General features: G+C 42.7%; 1 protein-coding gene across 6 annotated transcripts in view; it reads right to left on the minus strand.

Moving 5' to 3' along the window:
• OPHN1 (oligophrenin 1) overlaps positions 1–20902 on the minus strand; it is a gene marked incomplete at its 3' end in the record, with an annotated part of 608646 nt that overhangs the window by 237010 nt on the left and 350734 nt on the right. For all 6 annotated transcript variants that reach the window (XR_013813217.1, XM_079765071.1, XM_079765074.1 and 3 more), the window contains exons 7-8: positions 5978–6088; positions 1438–1542 (exon numbers count right to left, since the gene is read on the minus strand). Coding sequence is in view for 5 of the 6 variants with exons in the window: in XM_079765071.1 (XP_079621197.1) it covers positions 1438–1542; positions 5978–6088 (216 nt within the window). The remainder of the gene's footprint in view (positions 1–1437; positions 1543–5977; positions 6089–20902) is intronic.

Consider the following 20902-nt stretch of genomic DNA (forward strand, 5'->3'; position numbering starts at 1 on the left):
TCAGATGGAAGGTGGGGGTAAGGGGTGGGAGAGAAGTGATTAACTGGGGAAATTATATGCATATACTCATCAGCCATGGACACAGACAATAGAGTGGTGAAGGCCTGGAAGGGAAGGGTATGGGGTGGAGGGGGTCAGTGTGTAAAAGAAAAACACAAACAAAGGGGACATCTGTAATACTTTCAACAATAAAAATAAAATTAAAAAAAAATGATTGTCACATGACAGTGACAAAGGTGATCTGAGCTACCCTATCTAGTTGGACCCATTCTAGTCACTGTCCTCTAAATGAGTTAACCATATATATTAATGCAAAGGTTTCCTAAACTCATACTTGTCAAGCTATATTGGAAGGAAGATTCAAACAATTAACCTGGTTATAGGAATACTTTATAAATCAGGAGAAGATAAGGGCTCTCACATCCTGGTGAAGAAAATTCCCCAGTAATAAGAGTCCCCAGAAATAAAAACAACAACAATAGCAACTGTAAGTCAAGATCCTCCTAAACAAACAAGTCCAAATTTATTTCCACTGCCACTTACCAACCATTTTCATCTAAAAATACACCTATAAATTTCAAGTAATGAAATAACTAGCTCAAAGTCACTGCCTCAGTGATGCCTTCTTTTACTATACTAGTTGGTGAATTGTTAAACTCTCTGTGCATCTTTGAAATTTTGTTCTTAATTTTATTATAGCATTTATCAAAAGGCATTATGAGTTATCTGTGGTTATGTCTCTCTGCACCAAGAGACTGTATATTCATTGAAGACAGAAAAATTAACATGTCGCATTGTATGTTACAATACCTGGCACTATATATATATATATATATATATATATATATATATATATATTCATTATATCCACAAGCATTCATTAAATGTGAGATAAATAAATAAATAAGAAAAAAAATGTGACAAGAATGAGAAGGCTATGCCTATGCCCATCTCTAAGGGCCAACATGGGGGGGGAAAGTGGAGAAAACCATTAAAAATAATCTAGTTAACTCTAGTAATAAGTAGTGAAAAAGGAAGAGGGGGGGAAATGGACATTCATTGTAATAAAACCCACAATGAGAGTGTCTTGACTGATGAGCAGGAAAGTAGCATAAAACCTGTGCACAAACAAGCCAATAACTGAATTCTGATCTGGGAGAAAGATAGCAAATTAACAACTCTTAATAAATATTGGATAGATAGAGTTGTCAGTGGGTGTAAGGGTGGGTTTGAGCAACAGTCAGCGCCAAAGACAGGGAAGAGCTAATAATGGAAGAGCAAGAACCATCCAGTACACTAAAATATCTGTGCTCTGTACCAGTGTGTCTCGACAAATTGGCTGGGGTGCAAAAACCTAGAATTCGAAAGTCAAGGTCATCAGGGTTTAAATCCAATTGTAATGCAGAGACAAGTGAAAAAACCCACATACAAACTTACATTCTGCAAACTTAGCTGGAGCTTTTGTTTGTAAGGGAGGAAATCCTGTGTGAGCTCCACAGTCAAGTTGTTGGAAATGAAGAGGCTATGGAGAAAGGCCAAGACCTAGGGAAAACATGTAAAAATATATTTATCACCAGCGCCTTCTCATTGATCAAATAAAGAAAACAGAAGCACAAAAAAGAAATTCCACACCATGTTTACCCAGTATAGTCTTAAAATCAGTCATGCAAACACAAACATGTCTACACATAGCTATTGTCTTACCAGGTTAAACATTTACACTGAACTCAGTTCCAGAAAATAAGGACTACTAACAAATTTATTTATTCAGATCCTTTCCAGATAGCATATAAAACCATTCATAATTTTGACTGCATGGAGACAGACTGTGTCTTTTCTCTCTAAATGCTAAGGACTAGCACAGAGTAGGTACTCAATAAATATTTGTTGAATAGGTAACTAAATAAATAAATGAATAAAGTAAGCATCTGTATCTTTATGAAGACTGCCATAATGCTAAAGAATTCAAAGAGCCTGAACCCAATTTTAAATTAGAAAAGTTTTGAGGGAGTTGCAGAAGACAAACAATAAATAAAACATTTTAATGCCCGAAATGTTCAACCCCATTAAAAATCAAATATCCTATCTAATAATAGAGTAACATGTAAATTACCATCACTCCGCTACGCCCACGATTGGGCAGCGGGAGGCTGGGGGGCGGGACTTGGGATGGCCTATCTGGCCATTGAGAGGCACGGATCCGCTGCCACTGAGGGGGGCTACCCTGCCGTTGAGAGGTGCAGGGGGCGGGACGCCCACCCCCTGTGCCTCTCAACGGCCAGATCCGGGCCACTGAGGGGGCCTGCCGTGGACACCCAGCTGCGCCTCTCAACGGCAGGGTAGCCATGTGTCCGCGGCAGCCCCCCTCAGCGGCCGCAGACCATCAAAAGTGGGGGAGCTGGGTGCCTGTCTGCTCCGGCACCAGGCCTTTCAGAAGCCTCCGCCAAGCCGAAGGCTTCTGAAAGGCCTGGTGCACCAGCGGACAGGCACCCAGCTCCCCGTGATCAAAAGCAAAAGGGTGGGAGCTGGGTGCCTGTCCGCTCAGGCACCAGCGATCAAAAGCGAAAGTGTGGGAGCTGGGTGCCTGTCTGCTCAGGCACCAGACCTTTCAGAAGCCTCCACTGTGCTGTATGCTTCTGAAAGGCCTGGTGCACCAGCAGACAGGCACCCAGCTCCCCGTGATCAAAAGCAAAAGGGTGGAAGCCTGGTGCCTGTCCGCTCAGGCACCAGGCCTTTCAGAAGCCTCCGCCGTGCTGGAGGCTTCTGAAAGGCCTGGTGCACCAGCGGACAGGCACCCAGCTCCCCCGTGATCGAAAGCGAAAGCGTGTAGGGGACCCTACACGTGCATGATTCAATCATGCACTGGGCCTCTAGTACATAAATAAAAACAAAAAAATATGAATTTTATCTATCAAATATAAACATTTTAAAAATAATGCTCAATGCTGGCAATAGTAAAGTATAATAAAAATACTAAAAATTGCTAGTTTTTAGAAAGTAAACAGGTGAGCACAAATAAAATGCACACACACCATATACATATAAACATATATGTATATATAAATACAAATATATATGTGTACATACATAAGCACATACAAAACTATGTATATAAATGCATGTGTATATATAGTACTATGTACCATATATACACATGTATATACATATATATGTGCATATATATATGTGTGTGTGTATCACACACAGTACTATAAACAATCTTCCTGTTTCTTTCCCAAGCTTTCCCATTTCAGGAAATTACAACACTACCCAATCAGTCAATCAAACCAGAATGTAAAGAATAATATCTGATTTCTCTTTCACTCTCATCTAATCCAATCTATCAATAATTCTTGTCAGTTTTGTTGACAAATATGTCTCAAATCCAGCCATTGTTTTCTATTTCCACTACCACTATTCTATCCCAAACCAACCTCTTCTCTTGCTTAAAGCACTGCACTAACTTCCTAACTGGTTTCTCCACTAACAATATTGGCTTCTTCCAAGCCATTCTCCATACAATAATATCAGCTCATATTATATCCTGCTTAATACCCATCAGAGGTTTCCCTTAGACTACAATCCAAACACCTTACCATAGCTAGAGGTCCTATGCCTTCCTTTCAGATATTATTTGCTGCGATTCCCTTATATCTCACCAGTATTTCATTCCTTGATTGCACCATTCTTTCCTAAGTTAAGGACTGCGTATGTCTGTGTTTCTATGCCTGGAATGTTCTTTCCCCATTATTCACATTGCCTCACCTTTGCTTTTTTAGATCTTAATGACAATTTCAGAGGCCCTCCTTGACTACTAGATCTAAAGTAGCTGCTCATTTTTGTTGTTTTAGTGCTTATTACAACTTACGATTATTTTATTTATGTACTAGAGGCCCGCTGCACAAAATTTGTGCACGGGTAGGGTCCCTAAGCCTGGCAGGCAATCAGGGCTGATCTGTGGGGCAACCGGTGGGGTGATTGGGAGCCCCCCCACCAGCACCCGCCTTGGCCAGCCTGGCACTGCCCGCTCATCAGCCCCGCCCTCCACTGCCACTGCTGGTCACCTCCATCTGCGGGGCGACCTGCAGGGCGATTGGGGGACCTCTGCTGGCACCTGCTTTGGCTGGCCTGGGGCCCAAGGGCAGCTTCTGTGTTGATCGTCTGACCCCTGGTGGTTAGTGCACATCATAGCAATGCGTCGTTCTGCCAGTAGTTACACCATTCAGTCAATTTGCATATTAGGCTTTTATTATATAGGACTAGTGGCCCTGTGCATGAAATTCATGCCTGGGGGGGAATGTTCCTCAGCCCGGCCTGCACCCTCTCCAATCTGGGACCGCTTGGGGGTTGTCCGACTGCCGGTTTAGGCCCGATCCCTGTGGGACATCCCTCTTGCTATCCGGGACCACTGGTTCCTAACCGCTCACCTGCCTGCATGCCTGATAGCCCCAAACCACTCTGTCTGCTGGCCTGCTCACCCCTAACTGCCCCCATGCCAGCCTTCTCGCCCCCAACTGCCCCCCCTGCTGGCCTGATTGCCCCCAACTGCCCCCTGCCAGCCTGCTCACCCCCAACTGCCCCCCTGCCAGCCTGCTTGCCCCCAACTGCCCCCCCTGCCAGCCTGATCACCCCCAACTACCCCCCATGCCATCCTGCTCGCCCCCAACTGCCCCCCCTGCCAGCCTGCTCACCCCAAACTGGCCCCCCCTGCTGGCCTGCTCACCCCAATTGCCCTCCCCTCCTGGCCTGATCACCCCTAACTGCCTCTGCCTCGGCCCCGCCACCATGGCTTTGTCCGGAAGGACATCCAGAAGGTCTCCTGGTCTAATTAGCATATTACCATTTTATTAGTACAGATATTTTTCCTTCCCTTTGGTCTACTGACACGAGACAGTGGTATTCATAATGACAGAAATTGAGTCTGCCTTGTTGACTATAGCATAACCAGTGTTTAGCACAGTGCCAAACACATAATAGAAGCACAATAAATGTTTATGGGATGAATGAATAAATACTTGTTTGCACATATACATAAACAGACATATGTAAATGACAGATACACATAAACACAGATGCATATATTAGTTTGCAATATATGCATGTTTATGCACATAGGTATACACACACCCAAATCTGCAAGTACATGGGTATATGTATATAGAGAAAAAAATGTAATAGGTACATAGAGAACATGGGAAGAGAATGCCACAATATTAACAGTGATTATTTCTATATGGGGAATTTTGTTTTTTGTTTTGTTTTTCTTATAATTTGTTATAGCTTTTCTGCAATAAGAATACATTTGTTATAACAAAAAGTTGTTAAAATTCAACTGTTAAATCAAAGCACACCATATTTTATAACAAATTAAGGAGATTTAAGTAAAGAAAAAGTTAAAGAAAATAGAAGTAAAAATGTTAGAATGGAAAGTCATTGAGTACACGGGACATGAGTTCATAGCATAGTACCTGGGATATGATGAGTATTTTAAAAGGCTTTATGAAAGCATGAGAGGAAGAAAGAAAGAAGAATAAGGTAAAAAGAAGGGAGATAGAGCCTGTCCAATGTAGCTCAGTGGTTGAGCATCAAGCCAGGAACCAAGAGGCCACCATTTAGATTCCCAGTCAGGGCACATGCTCAGGTTGTGGGTTCCATCGATGATGTTTCTCTCTCATCTATCTCTCTATCCCTCTCCCTCCCTCTCTAAAAAAAAATCAATAAAAACATGTGTGTGTGTGTGTGTGTGTGTGTGTGTGTGTGTGTGTGTTAAAGGGAGACAGCGAAAGCCAGGGAGCGCAAGGAAGAAAAGAAAGAATAAGCATAGCTAGAGACAAAAAAATGGGTGAGGAAAGATTCATTTTTAAACAGGGACTATCTTTCACATTCTTCGAGGTTCCAATTTTATGATCAAAGTTCTCTGTATTTACCAAGCATTTGTTAAATATTTTTAGGGCATTAACCAACAGATAGAACTTACCGGCTCCACAATATTGAACTTCTTGGACTCCTGAACTTCCTGTATTTGATAAACATAATCAAGGGAGGACTCGAAAAAAATGTGCCTCTCCTTGTCCACCTGCAGGTCTGCCTGTATAAAAAGGGTAGCAAATGTTACAAATCAGCATAGTCATTCATGCAAGTCAGTGCTTATGGGATCAACAGAATGCTAGAGCTAAAGAAGATTTTAGCCACCAAGTAGTGATCTTATTTCTTTGTTTTACAATTAGGGAACATGAAGCCATGAGATAAAAGATGATTGACACAAGACTTCGGTTTCTGGTCCTACAAGTAAGAAGCCTGTAAGTTGTCATGCCCATTGTCATTCAAGAAAAAAGCTAAACAAGGTAAAAAATCAACAACTCCTCTTAGATCCAACAGAGAATAGAAATCAGAGAGAACAATGTCTCAAAAACTGTATAGACATTTGAATATGAAGAATCAAAGCTGTTGCTGCAGCCTATATAAGATATTTAAGAACTCTCTAGTAGGTCCAAGATGGTGGCATATGTGAACAGTGAGCTTGCACCCTCCCCAAAACACATCGAATGTACCCCTATATTTATAGAAATTCCTCCTGAAAGACAACTGAGAGCCTTTTTTCAATAGATTCTGCATGACAAACAAGAGAGAGAGAGAGAGAAAAGCGGGGGGCGGGTGTGAGATATAGAAGGCTGAGGAACCACGAGAGCTCTACAGAAGCTGAGGGAACAGCCCAGGACCAGAGGAACTGGCGCACATCATTATTTACAGGTCCTAGGCATGTGGATAGCAGATGGAAGCTCCATCCAGGTTCTATGGCCAACCTGAAGGTGCTGCAACACATCCTCAGCCACCATTCCTGGAGCTAGATCCAACAGAAGAAGGAGGGCATGATAGCTTGCATCAAAGGAGCTTCTTCACTCAGAGACTGATCCAGCAGGTGTGGCAGGGTTATGTTTCAGTGTTATGCTTCACCCATTGGGTTGCACATACATGTGGCACTACTCTGCCTGGAGAGAATAGAGAGGTAGCAAAAGACTGTGGTCCCTGGTTATAGGAATATCCTATCTGGAGGAAGTGCAGAGATAATGGGGCACTGCTACTCCTAGAAAGAGTATGGAGCTGATAAATCGGCTGTGGTGCCAGCACACAGAACTGCCCCATCAGAGAAAGTGCAGAGATAGGGGGCACTGCTGCATGCACACATAGGGCTTCTCTGCCCAAAGAAAACACAGATCTAGCAAAACCTTGCAGATCAATGCAGAGTGAGTGGGGTGCTGCCGTGCATTTGGGTAGGGCTGCCAAGCCAAGAGAAGGTAAAGAACTAACAAAGTTAGGCTATTTGTACACACAAGGCTGCCCTACCAAAAGAAAGGGTGGTGCTAATAAGTGATTGTGATACAAGAAAGCAATCATGCAGAACAGCCCAGCACAAATAATTAAAACAACAGGACATGATGAGCACACACAAAGTAGTCCCTTCTATCATGCAGCCCTCCCCATATTAGAAAGGCAAGAAAGCGCACACACACACACACACACACACACACACACACACACACACACACCAGGCTACCCAAATCAGAACCCACTCCTTCAGGCCATGTGAAACAATACGTATTGCAGGTACCTACCCTAACTACAACCAGCAAGCTAAAAGTATACAACACACAAACTAACAGGGACCACTATTTTAAGAATGGGAAAGGTAACTAACTATTCAAACCAACTCAAAGGCACAAACACAGAAAGTCAAACAAAATGGGGAGATAGAAGAATATACTCCAAATGAAGGAACAAGAAAAAACTCCAGAGGAAAATCCTAATGAAACACAGTTAAGTAATTTGCCAGATAAAGAATTCAAAGCAATAGTCATAAACATATTCAATGAACTTTAGCATAGAATAGAAGAACTCAGATAGCACTTGAATAGAGATAGAAAATGTAATAATCAATCAGAGGTGAAGTATCCAATAACTAAAGTGAAGAATACATTATAAAAAAACAACAGCAGCTTTATAAATACAGAAGGACAGATTAGTGAACTGAAGGCAAAATAGTGGAAATTATCCAATCAGAAACAAAATGAAAATAGACATTTTTTTAAACTGAGGATAGTATAAATCTCTGAGATGCATAAAGCAACCTAACATTCACATTATAGGGATTCCAGAAGGAGGGGAAAGAAAGGGGGAGAAAAAAAATTTTTGAAGAAATAATGGCTGAAAACTTTCCTAATCTAGGGAAGGAAACATATATTAATGTCCAAGAAGCATAGAGAGTCCCAAAAAAGATGAATCCAAAGGAAAATAAAACAAAGAAAAAAAAGATGAACCCAAAAAGACCCACACCAAGATATCCTATATAATAAAGAGCTAATATGCAAATGGTCATCACACCCTCACACAGTAACAGCTCAAACACTCAATACTGGGGAGAGAGGAATGGGGACCATCCAGGCACAAATGAGCTCGCGAGAGAAGAATGGGGACCAACCAGGCTGCAGCCCAGGAGAGGGACAAGCCACACATCCCATGGTCCCAGGCGCCAGCGGCTGGGGCTGTGGCCCAGGAGAGGGACTAGCCACCTGCCCTGCGGTCCTGGGCGCCAGCAGCTGGGGCTGTGGCCTGGGAGAGGGACAATCTGCACACTCCACAGTCCCCACAGTCCCGGGTGCCAGCAGCTGGGGCTGCAGCCCAGGAGAGGGACAAGCCGCCTGCCCCACAGTCCCAGGCACCTGAGGCTGCAGCCTGGGCTAAGCCATCGGCCCATGGTTCCTGCAGCTGCAGCCAGCCTGGGCAAAGCCAGCCTGGTCCCAGGTGCCTGCGTCCAGCCGGAGGAGGAAATCCTGGGTCCCGGGTGTGGGGCGAGGCAGAGGCGGTTAGGGGCGATCAGGCAGGCAGGCAGGCAGGCAGGCAGGCAGACAAGCAGTTAGGAGCCAGCGGTCCCAGATTGTGAGAGGCAGTTGGACATCCCCCGAGGGGTCCCAGATTGGAGAGGGTGCAGGCAGGGCTGCGGAACCCCCCTCCCGTGCACGAATTTTGTACACTGGGCCTCTAGTATTAAAATGAAAATGAAAAAGTTAAGAATAAAGGAGACAATTTTAAAGACAGAAAGAATGAAACAAGTAACATACAAAAGAAATCCTATAAGACTAAGCTGATTTCTCAGAAGCAACTTTACAGGCCAGAAGAAAGTGGGAGAAAATATTTAAGTGCTAAAAGAAAAAAAAATCTATCATATATAATACTATATCCAGCAAGGTTATTCAGAATTGAAAGAGAGATAAAGAGTTTACCGGACTAGCAAAGACTAAAACAGTTTAGCCCTTGCTGGTATGGCTCAGTTGGTAGAAATAGCACCCCATTACCAAAACATTGCAGATTCCATTCCCAGTCAGGGCATATTTCTATGTTGCAGGTTCAATCCCCAATCAGGGCACATATTGAAGGCAACCAATCAATGTTCTCTCTCTCTCTTTCCCTCCCTCCCTTCTTCTCTCTTCCCCTTTCTTCCCCTCTCCCTAAACTCAATAAGTATACCCTCAGGTGAGGATTAAAAAAGAAAATAAAAACATTCATAATCACTAAACCAGCCTCACAAGAAATGGTAAAAGGGATTTCTTTAAAAAGAAAGAAAAAGTCCAGAACCCAAATAAGAAAACATGGGAAGTAAAAAGATCTCACTAGAGGAAGATGAGGGCAGAGTAGGTGGAAGTTGCACTTGCTTCCTCCCAGCCCCAAACTGGAATTTAAATTATAGAATAATTGACCTAAATAACCAACTGAAGACTAGTTAAACCGAAGTCTTATAATCAAGGATTTACAGAAGTCACCTTGAGACTGGTAGAAAGGGCAGAGACATGAAAAGGTCTAGCTCCAATTGCAGACAGCAGCTGAGAATCCAGAGGAGTATCTAAGCTGCAAAGGTGCCCCCTGAGGAAAGTGGGGTCTCAACCAGACACTGGGTGCCCCAGGTTGGAGCAACAGAGCCAAGAGGAGGCAAACACATAACATCTGTTTGTAAACATCAGCAGGAATTCTGTCCACTATGGAGAGAAAGGAGTTCAGTTAGAAACCCAGATGCCCTCTTAAAAGGACAGAACACAAAATTTCCTTTGCATACACTCCCTATGGGATCCAACAGAGGGAGAGTGGATTGGAACAGTCTTGTGAGAACAGTCTTGGGCCACGTGGCTCCAGGAAGATGGCGGAAGGGACAGGATGGCCATGTGGTACCTGTGCTGAACCTCTCCCGCATCACCCACAGATGCCATCTTTCCTGGGTGAACACTTCCCTCCAATATGCATTGGCCTAGGGCAACTTCACAAGCCCCAACCTCCTGGCACCCTGTTGTACGGCTGAAGCTCACACTCTGTGAATGAGTCTGCTGCCTGAGCCTGTGATAGAGATTTTCTTGAAGGGAACTTGAGGATGAATTCAAGAAGAATCAGAGACAGAGTTGTGTGGCTCTGGGGCAGAGACCATTTTCCTCCTGAACTGCAGGTCAGAGGATGCCCCAACCCTACTGGAGCACCCCCATCTGCACAGCCATAACAGAAGAGCCTCTTGCTGCCTGGAGAACTCCCCCAACATAGCACCAGAAATACCAACAGCAAGAGCATCCAGCCCCTTCAGCCAGAGCAGCAGCACCACAGACCCCCATAAGAGACCCAATAGCCCTATAAAGAGAAAAACTTCAGCTTAACCCTCCTGACTCTGGGTGGCCAGACCTTACTGAGCTTGTGGTCCTCAGCATTGTCAACCATTTGTGGTCAGCCTGATTCCCCAGTGCAGAATACTATGCAGAAAGTCTGGGAAGAATATGGGAAAAACTGAGGTGTGTGGCTCTTAGGATGGGCCATTTTTTCTGCAGATACCAGATGTGTGCCATCATTCTTGTGCAAAGCCCTCCCTCCACATGGCCAAACTTTGGTATGTGTGAGCATTCATAAACACTGCTGGACTCACCCTGATGAATCCCTGAGATATGGCCCCACCACAAAGGTCAACAAACACAAGACAGGTAGTGGCCAACCATGATGTACCCTGAAAATGTTGCAGAGTGGCCTCAGACCCAGAACTGGTAGCAACTTTGAATCTGTATCATTTTTTTCTTTGTTTAAATATATATTTTTATTATTTTTTATTGTTTAAAGTATTACAAATAGTAGTACATATGTCTTCTTTTTTTTGTATCAATTTTTGAATACCACTCACACCTACCTGGTTTCTCACTAAGATCCTCCCTCAAGAAACTCAACTACAGGAAATTAAAAATGGTGGTGGAGTAAGTGGATGCTGCACAGACATGCTCCCAGGACCAAAATGGAATTACAACTAAAACCCAGAAAAACTCCCTGAATATTCAGCAGAAGACTTGCTGGAGAAAACCCTGATAATCAAGGACAGAAAGTAGAGACTGCATAGAGACTGGTAGGAGGAGCAGAGGTGCAAAAGAGCTGGCTGGGCTCCCACAGACAGCAGCTGAAGTTCCAGAAAGATATCTCAGCTGTGGGGGGCTTCCCACTGAGAACTCTGGGGTCCAAACCTCAAACTGGGTCCCTAGCAACAGAACTGAGAAGGGTACCCACATAACATCTGGCTGTGAAAAGCAGCAGGGTTGCTGTCTGCCAAGGAGAGACAGTTGGAAAATTCAGACACCCTCTTAAAGGGCCAACACAAAAAATTCCCCGTGGAGCCACCCACTTTGTGATCCGGCAGAGGGATGGCAGTGTGGACTTGAGCTGTGTGAGCAGAAGCCAGGATCATGGGTGCTGGGGTTACAGCTCAGAAGGCAAACACCCTGGTTTCCTGTGCTGAGTCATTCCCTCAGCTAAGGAGGTCATCCTTCAGAGGCAAACATTTGCTATATAGGCTACCTTGCCTGGGGGAACACAGTTGATCTACCCTATTGGAAAACACCTTGCCCATAGAGCTGAGTTGCTGAGGCCCATTGAGAGACTACAAATTAGCCTCTAGGCAGAAGCAATTACATCACACTGTTGAAAAAAACTCTTGCCACACATGTGGAAGATTGCCCAAGGGCAAGTCAAGATAAAATCTTATCAGTCTGTAGACAGAGACATCCTCTGGAGGCTTTGAATATTTGCCTGATCTAAATAGTCAGAAATAGCATTTGACATTGTCCTGCACTAGAGATTGAGTGGCATAGTAGATCTACCTAATACATAGTCACCAACCCAAAAAGGCAGCCAAAATTAGGAGACAAAGAAGCAACACCCAAAAAAAAGAACAAGAGAATTCTACAGAAGAGATAAATGAAATGAAGATAAGAAATTTATCTGATACAGAGTTCAGAATAATGATGGTAAAGATGCTCAACAGCATGAGAAAAAAAGATATAGTAACTATGAAAACAGAAATAAAGAATGACATAGCACAAATAAAGATCACATTGGAAGGAATACACAACAGATTAGGGGTAGCTGAGGATCGAATCAGTGAATTAGAAGACATAGTTAAAAAATCACTCAATCAGAGAACCAAAAAGAAAAACCAACTTAAAAAAAAGGAGGACAGCTTAAGGGAGCTGTGGGACAACATGAAATATAACAATATTCAAATAGCAGATGTGCCAGAAGAGGCACAAAGGGAGAAAGGAATAGGGAACATGTTTGGAGAAGTAATGGCAGAAAATATCCCTAACGTGGTGAAGGGAAAAGTCACACAAGTCCAGGAAGCACAGAGAAACCCAAGAAAGAAGAACCTAAACAGGCCCAGGCCCAGACACATCAAAATTAAAATGCCAAAAATTAAAGATAAACAGATAAACTTAAAGGCAGCAAGAGAAAAGTCAACTGTTACCTACAAAGGAGCTCCAATGAGGCTGACACCTGATTTCTCATCAGAAACCTTACAGGCCAGAAAGAAATGGCATGAAGTATTCAATCAAGGTAATGAAAGCAAGGATCTGAAACCAAGATTACTATATCCAGCAAGGCTATTATTCAAAATAGATAATCAAATAAAGAGCTTCCCAGACAAAAAGAGGCTAAAGGAGTACATCACCACTAAGCAGCATTACAACAAAGGCTAAAGGGACTGCTGTAATAAGAAGAAAGAGAGAGAAAAACCTAGGCATACAGAAGTAAAAAGGCAATAAATAAGTACTATCAATAATGACCCTTAATATAAATGGATTAAAAGCTCCAATCAAAAGGCATAGAGTAGCGCTCTCACTGGTTTGGCTCAGTGGATAGAACGTCAGCCTGCAAAACTGAAAGGTCCCGGGTTTGATTCTGGTCAAGGGCACATGCCTGGGTTGTAGGTTTGATCCCCAGTGGGGAGCGTGCAGGAGGCAGCCAATCAATGATGCTCTCTCATCATTGATGTTTCTATCTCTCTCTCCCTATCCCTTCCTCATTAAAATCAATTTTTAAAAAAAGGCATAGAGTAGCAAAATGGATACAAAAACATGACAAATCTACAAGAGACCCACCTCAGAACAAAGGACATACACAGGATGAGAGTGAAGGGATAGAAAAAAATTTCCATGCAAATAGAAAAGAAAAAAAAAGATTGAGTAGCAATACTCATATCCAACAAAACAAACTTTAAAATGAAGTCCATCACAAGAGACAACAAAGGTCACTACATAAAGGGTTCAATCCAACAAGAGGATATTACCCTGGTAAACATACATGCACCCAAGATAGAAGCACCTAAATACATTAAAAAAAAAAACACAAAAACTTCTAGAAGACTTTAAGGGAGATATAGACAACAATATGTCATAGTATGAGACTTTAACACCCCTACTTCAAAGGATAGATCTTCCAGATAAAAACTTAACAAGGAAATAGTGACTCTAAAGGACACACTGGGTCAGATGGATTTAATTGTCATTTATAGAACATTTCACCCCCAAAGCAGCAGAATATACATTCTTCTCAAGTGCACATGGATCATTTACAAAGATAGACCACATGTTAGGACACAAAACAAGTCTCTACAAGTTCAAGAAGATTGAAATCATATCAAGCATCTTCTCAGATCACAATGGAATGAAATTAGAAATCAACTGCAGTAAAAACAAGCAATAACTTTCAAATGCATGGAGGCTAAATAGCATGTTATTAAATAATGAATGGGTTACCAGCAAGATCAAGAAGGAAATCAAAAACTTCCTGAAAAGAAATCAAAATGAACATTCAACAGCCCAAAACCTCTGGGACACAGTAAAAGAAGCCCTGAGAGGGAAGTTCACAGCACAACAGGCCTATCTCAAAAAACAAGAAAAATTAACAATAAACTATTTAAGCCTACAACTTAAAGAACTAGCAAGAGAACAAGAAAATCCAAGAGTAAGTACAAGGCAGGAAATAGTAAAGATTAGAGCAGAAATAAATGACATAAAGACAAATATATATATATATATATATATATATATATATATATATATATATATATATATGAAAAAAAATCAATGAAACCAAGAGCTAGTTCTTTGAAAGATCAACAAAATTGATGAACCAACAGGCAGACTCAACAATAAACAAAGAGAGAGGACCCAACTAAATAAAATCAGAAACGAAAGTGGAAAAGTAACCACTGACACCACAGAAATACAAAGGATTGTGAGAAAATAAAATGAACAAGTATATTCCAACAAGCTGGACAGTGATGAAATGGACAAATTCCTAGAAAAATACAATCTCCCAAAACTGAATCAGGAAGAATCAGAAAACCTGAATAGGCCAATAACAGCTGATGAAATAGAAGCAGTAATAATAATAAGCAACAAAAAACATCTCAGCAAACAAAAGACCAGGTCTGGATGCCTTCACAGGGGAGTTTCACCAAACATTCAAAGAAGAATGAACACCCATGCTACTCAAAATATTAAAAAAAATCCAAGAGGAAGGGAATACTTCCAAGTTCTTTTAATGAGGCCAACATTACCCTAATTCTAAATCTTGATAAAGACACTACAAAGAAAGAGAATTACAGGCCAATATCTCTGCTGAACACAGATGCTAGAATCTTCAATAAAATATTAGCAAATCACATCCAGCAATACAGTAAAAACATCAGACACCATGACGAAGTGGGATTTATTTCAGGGATGCAAAGCTGCTACAATATTCACAAATCGATAAACATGATACATCACATAAACAAATTGAAAGACAAAAATCACATGATCATAGCAATAGACACGGGAAAAGCATTTGACAAAATCCAACTCACATTTTTTGATAAAAATCTCTCAGCAAAGTGGGAATAGAGGGAGCATATCTCACCACGATAAAGGCCATGTATAACAAACCTACAGCCAACATCATATTCAATGGACAAAACAAAACAAAACAAAACAAAACAAAAATTCCCCTAAGAACAGGAAAAAGACAGGGATATCCACTTTCACCACTCTTATTCAACACTAGAGACCCGTTGCACGAAATTCGTGCATGGAGGGGGGGATGTCCCTCAGCCCAGCCTGTACCCTTTCCAATCTGGGACCCCTTGAGGGATGTCCAACTGCCTGTTTAGGCCTGATCTCAGTGGGATCGGGCCTAAATGGGCAGTCGGACATCCCTCTCACAATACAGGACTGCTGGCTCCCAACTGCTCGCCTGCCTGCCTTCCTGATTGCACCTAACCGCTTCTGCCTGCCAGCCTGATCACCTCCTAACCACTCTGCTGCCAGTCTGATTGATGCTTAACTGTTCCCCTGCCAGCCTGTTTGCCCCCAATTTCCCTCCTCTGCTGGCCTGGTCACCCCTAACTGCCCTTCCCTGCAGGGTTGATCGCCTCCAACTTCCCTCCCTTGCAGGCCTGGGTCCCTCTCAACTGCTGTCCCTTGCAGGCCTGGTGCCTCCCAACTGCCCTCCCCTGCTGGCCATCTTGTGGTGGCCATCTTGTGTCCACATGGGGGCAGGATCTTTGACCACATGGGGGCATCCATATTGTGTGTTGGAGTGATGGTCAATCTACATATTACTCTTTTATTAGAAAGGATAGAGGCCTGGTGCAGGGGTGGGGTGCCAGCTGGTTTGCCCTGAAGGGTGTCCCGGATCAGGATGAGGGTTCCCTTGGGGCGTGGGGCAGCCTGAGCAAGGGGCCTGTGATGGTTTGCAGGCCAGCCACGCCCCCTGGTGACCCAAGAGGAGGCCCTGGTATCTGGAATTTATTTACCTTCTACAATTGAAACTTTGTAGCCTGGAGTGGAGCCAAGCCTCCTGCTTGCTCCGTGGCCGGCAGCCTTTTCTGTTGGGGTTAATTCACCTTCTATAATTGAAACTTTGTAGCCTTAAGCTGAGGCCTGGGCCTGGCCAGGGTGTGTGGAAAGCTTTGCTTTCGCCGTTGCTGGGGGCAACCCTGGCCTGCTCTCTCCAGCTCCATGGCTGCCGCCATTTCTGTTAAGATTTGTTTACCTTCTATAATTGAAACTTTGTAGCTTGAGTGGAGGCTTAGGCCTAGCAAGGGCAGGCGGAAAGCTTGGCTTTCTCCGTTGCCTGGGAAACCTTGCTCTCTGTGGCTGTAGCCATCTTGGTTGGGTTTATTTGCATACTCACCCTGATTGGCTGGTGGGTGTGGCTGATGGGCATGGCTTAGGCATAGCAAAGATGAAGTCAATTTTCATATTACCCTTTTATTAGGTAGGATAGTGGTGGAAGTCCTACCCACAGCGATTCGACAAGAAGAATAAATAAAAGGCATCCAAATTAGAAAGGAGGACGAAAAACTCTCATTATCCGCCGATGACAAACTACTGTACAAGGAAAACTCTAAAGACTGCACAAGAAAACTACTAGATTTAATAAATGAATTTGACAATGTATCAGGATACAAAATCAACACCCAAAAATCAATGTCATTTTTATACACCAAAAATAAATTCTCAGGAATAGAAACTAAACAAGCAATCCCATTTACCATTGCAACAAAAAAATTAAAATACTTAGGAATAAACTTAACCAAGGATGCAAAATACCTATACTTGGAAAACTACAGGATGTTGAAAAAAAGAGATAGAAGAATATATAAACAAGTGGAAAACTATATCATGTTCATGGATTTGTAGAATCAACATCATAAAAATGTCCATACTACCCAAGGCAATCTACAGATTCAGTGCAATCCTATTAAAATATCAAGAGGATATTTCACAGATCTAGAAATCCAAAAATTCATTTGGAATAAAAAAAGGCCCTGAATAGCTGTAGCAACCTTGAAAAAGTAGAACAAAGTTGGAGAAAACACAATACCAGATTTAAAGTTATACTACAAAGCCACTGTAATCAAAACAGCCTGGTAGTGGAACAAGAACAGGCATATATATCGATAAAACAGAACAGAGGCCCCAGAAATTGACCCAAGCCATTATACTCAATTAATATTTGGCAAAGGAGGCAAGAGCATACAATGGAGTCAAGACAGTCTCTTCAAAAAATGGTGTCAGGCTCTAGCCAGTTTGGCTCAGTAGATAGAGTGTCATCCTGCAAACTGAAAGGTCCCAGGTTCGATTCCAGTCAAGGGCCTGACATCAGGTTGTGGTCTCGATCCCCAGTGCAGTAGGCAGCTGATCCATGATTCTCTCTCATCATGGATGTTTCTCTCTCTCTCTCCCTCTTCCTTCATCTCTGAAATCAATAAAAATATATCTTAAAAATAAATAAATAAAGACACTCTCATCTTTTGAGCCCTGCTCTGCTAAGCATTGTGCCATACTTTTGAAAAAAAAATGGTGTCGGGAAAATTGGACAGATACATGCAAAAAAATGAAACTAGACCACTAACTTACACCATATACAAGAATAAACTCAAAATGGATAAAAGACTTAAATGTAAGTCAGGCAACCATAAAAATCCTAGAAGAAACCATAGGCAGCAAAGTCTCATATATGTCTCATAGCAATATGTTTACCAATATATCTCTTAAAGAAAGAAAACTAAGGAGAAAATAAGCAAATGGGACTACATCAAAATGAAAACCTTCTGCACAACAAAAGAAACAATCAACAAAATGAAAAGGGAGTCCACTGTATGGAAGAACCTATTTGACAATTAAAAAATGGCAAAGCGGGGAGAGAACCAAGTTGGTGGCATAGTTAGCACCTGTGCTTGCTGCCTCTCACAACCACATCAAAACTACAACTAAAAGACAAAACTACTATCTTCCAGAACCACGGGAAAGCTGGCTCAGTGGAAGTTCTACAACTAGAAGGAAAGAAAAAAGCACATTGAGACTGGTAGGAGGTGCTCAGACACACATGAAACAGGCTGGCAACTGGGTGCGCTGTTGTTATTTTTCAATCAGGAGTGAGATACAAGTTCCCAATTGCTCTGAACTCCATTTCCAGGCGAGACTCTGAGGACCCAGACTTACACAGGAAGAAACTGGACTGTCTGGCATTGGGCCGGAACGCGAGGGCAACTTTCTCTCAGAGGTGCTCTCAGCAATCATTGTTCCTGCCCGGGGGCGCTGGACACGGAGATGTGTGGACCTCTCCTATGCAGAGTTGACTGGCAGCCATTGCTGCTTGCTCTACCCTGGTGATTCCTGGAGACCCCACCCCACGCAATTTACAACCCCACCCAAGCTGTGCACAGTGGCTTTTGCATATGAATGGCCTGTCCTTTCTCAGCCTAAAACCTGTCAAACTGCAGCCGGGTCAGAGAGCCCCAAAGCTTCCAAAAGAAGGCCCAAGGCCTGGCAGCAACAGCCTGCCTTGCTTCACAGCTGGGCCTCATCTGGGCACTTCCAAACCCCATAAAAAAAGAGGAATCTGCAGATCTCTATGTAGCTCCTGCTGGGTGGCCTAAGGCAGTGGCTAACTTTGCACCTCTTTGGAGATCCAAGAGCCAGTGTACCCAGTGGTCAGTGTGAAACAATACCAGATTACAACTCTTCACATCCATAAGCGACACACTCAAGGGGCAGACTCAATGAGCACCAACACCCCACTGAAAACAAGTCCTGCCCCATAAGGGTATCTCCTGCACAGCAGTCCTTCCATTGTAGACACAGCTGGTGCTCACAGCCAATTGGCCTGGAGGTCAATTCCTCCCAGTGATAACAACAGACATCAAGGCTTAATTACAACAAGACTGTGCACACAGCCTACAAAGGGGTGCACCAAGAGTGTCCACCTCAGGTGATTGGGGAGGCTGAGCCACTGGGCCCTATAGGACACCTTCTACACAAGGCCACTCTATTAACACAGAAAATCAGCCAAAATGTGGAGACAAAGAACCAATTCACGAATGAAAGAAATGGAGGAAAGCAAACTACTGGATATACAGTTCAAAACCGCAGTTAAAAGGTTAATCAAGAATCTTCTAGAAACCTCCGAGGAACTTAGTGAGACCTCGGAGGAACTTAGCGAGACCTTCAAGGATCTGTGAGAATGCCAAAAAAAAAAAAAAATGGAAAAGGATCAGTCAGAAATTAAGCATACACTGACTGAAATAAAGAATAATATACAGAGATTCAAGAGTGGATTAGAGGATCCTGAAAATCAAATCAATGATTTGAAATATGAGGAAGCAAAAAACACCGAACCAGAAGAGCAAAAAGAAAAAATAATCCAAAAATATGAAGATAGTGTAAGGAGCCTCTGGGACAACTTCAAGCATACCAACATCCGAATTATGGGGGTGCCAGAAGAAGAGAGAGAGCAAGATATTGAAAACCTATTTGAAGAAATAATGACAGAAACCTTCCCCCACCTGGTGAAAGAAATAGACTTACAAGTCCAGGAAGCGCAGAGAACCCCAAACAAGAGAAATCCAAAGAGGACCACACCAAGACATATCATAATTAAAATGCCAAGGGCAAAAGACAGAGAGTATTAAAAGCAGTAAGAGAAAAACAGTTAGTTACCTACAAAGGAATACACATATGACTGTCAGCTGATTTCTCAACAGAAACTATGCGGGCCAGAAGGGAGTGGCACGAAATATTCAAAGTGATGAATAGCAAGAACCTACAACCAAGATTACTCTACCCAGCAAAGCTGTCATTTAGAATTGAAGGTCAGATAAAGAGCTTCACAGACAAGAAAAAGCTAAAGGAGTTCATCACCACCAAACCAGGATTATATGAAATGCTGAAGGGTATTCTTAAAAGAGAAGAAGAAGAAAAAGGTAAAGACAAAAAATTATGAATAACAAAGTGACAACAAATACATATCTATCAACAAGTGAATCTAAAAATCAAATGAATAAAAAATCTGATGAACAGAATAAACTGGTGAATGTAATAGAATCAGGGGCATGGAAAGGGAGCGGACTGACATTTCTTGGGGAGAAGGAAGTGTGGTGGTGCAGGAACAGATTGGACAAAAATCTTACACCTATGGATGAGGACAGTGGGGTGGGGGGAGGGCATGGGGTGGGGTGGGAACCGGATGGAGGGGAGCTATGGGGGGGGGAAGGAACATCTGTAATAATCTGAACAATAAAGTACCTAAATACACACCTCTCCAAAGAAGACATACAGATGGCCAAGAGACATATGAAAAAGTGCTCAAAGTCACTTATCATCAGAAAGATGCAAATGAAAACGACAATGAGGTATCATCTCATACCTGTCAGAATGTCTACCATAAACAAATCAACAAATGACAAGTGCTGGTGGGAATGCAGACTGGTGCAGCCATTATAGAAAACAGTATGCAGTTGCCTCAAAAATTTAAGCATAGAATTGCCATTTGACCCAGTGATCCTACTTCTAGGAATATATTCTAAGAAACCCAAAATACCATTCACAAAGAATGTATGCATCCCTATGTTCATAGCAGCACAATTTATAATAGCTAAGATCTGGAAACAGCCCAAGTGCCCATCAGTAGATGAGTGGATAAAAATGCTATGGTACATTTATACCATGGAATACTATGCAGCCGTAAAAAAGAAGAATATCTTACCCTTTGAGAGAGCATGGAGGGACCT

Source organism: Cnephaeus nilssonii (assembly GCF_951640355.1).
Source record: "Cnephaeus nilssonii genome assembly, chromosome: X".
NCBI classification, from domain to species: domain Eukaryota; kingdom Metazoa; phylum Chordata; class Mammalia; order Chiroptera; family Vespertilionidae; genus Cnephaeus; species Cnephaeus nilssonii.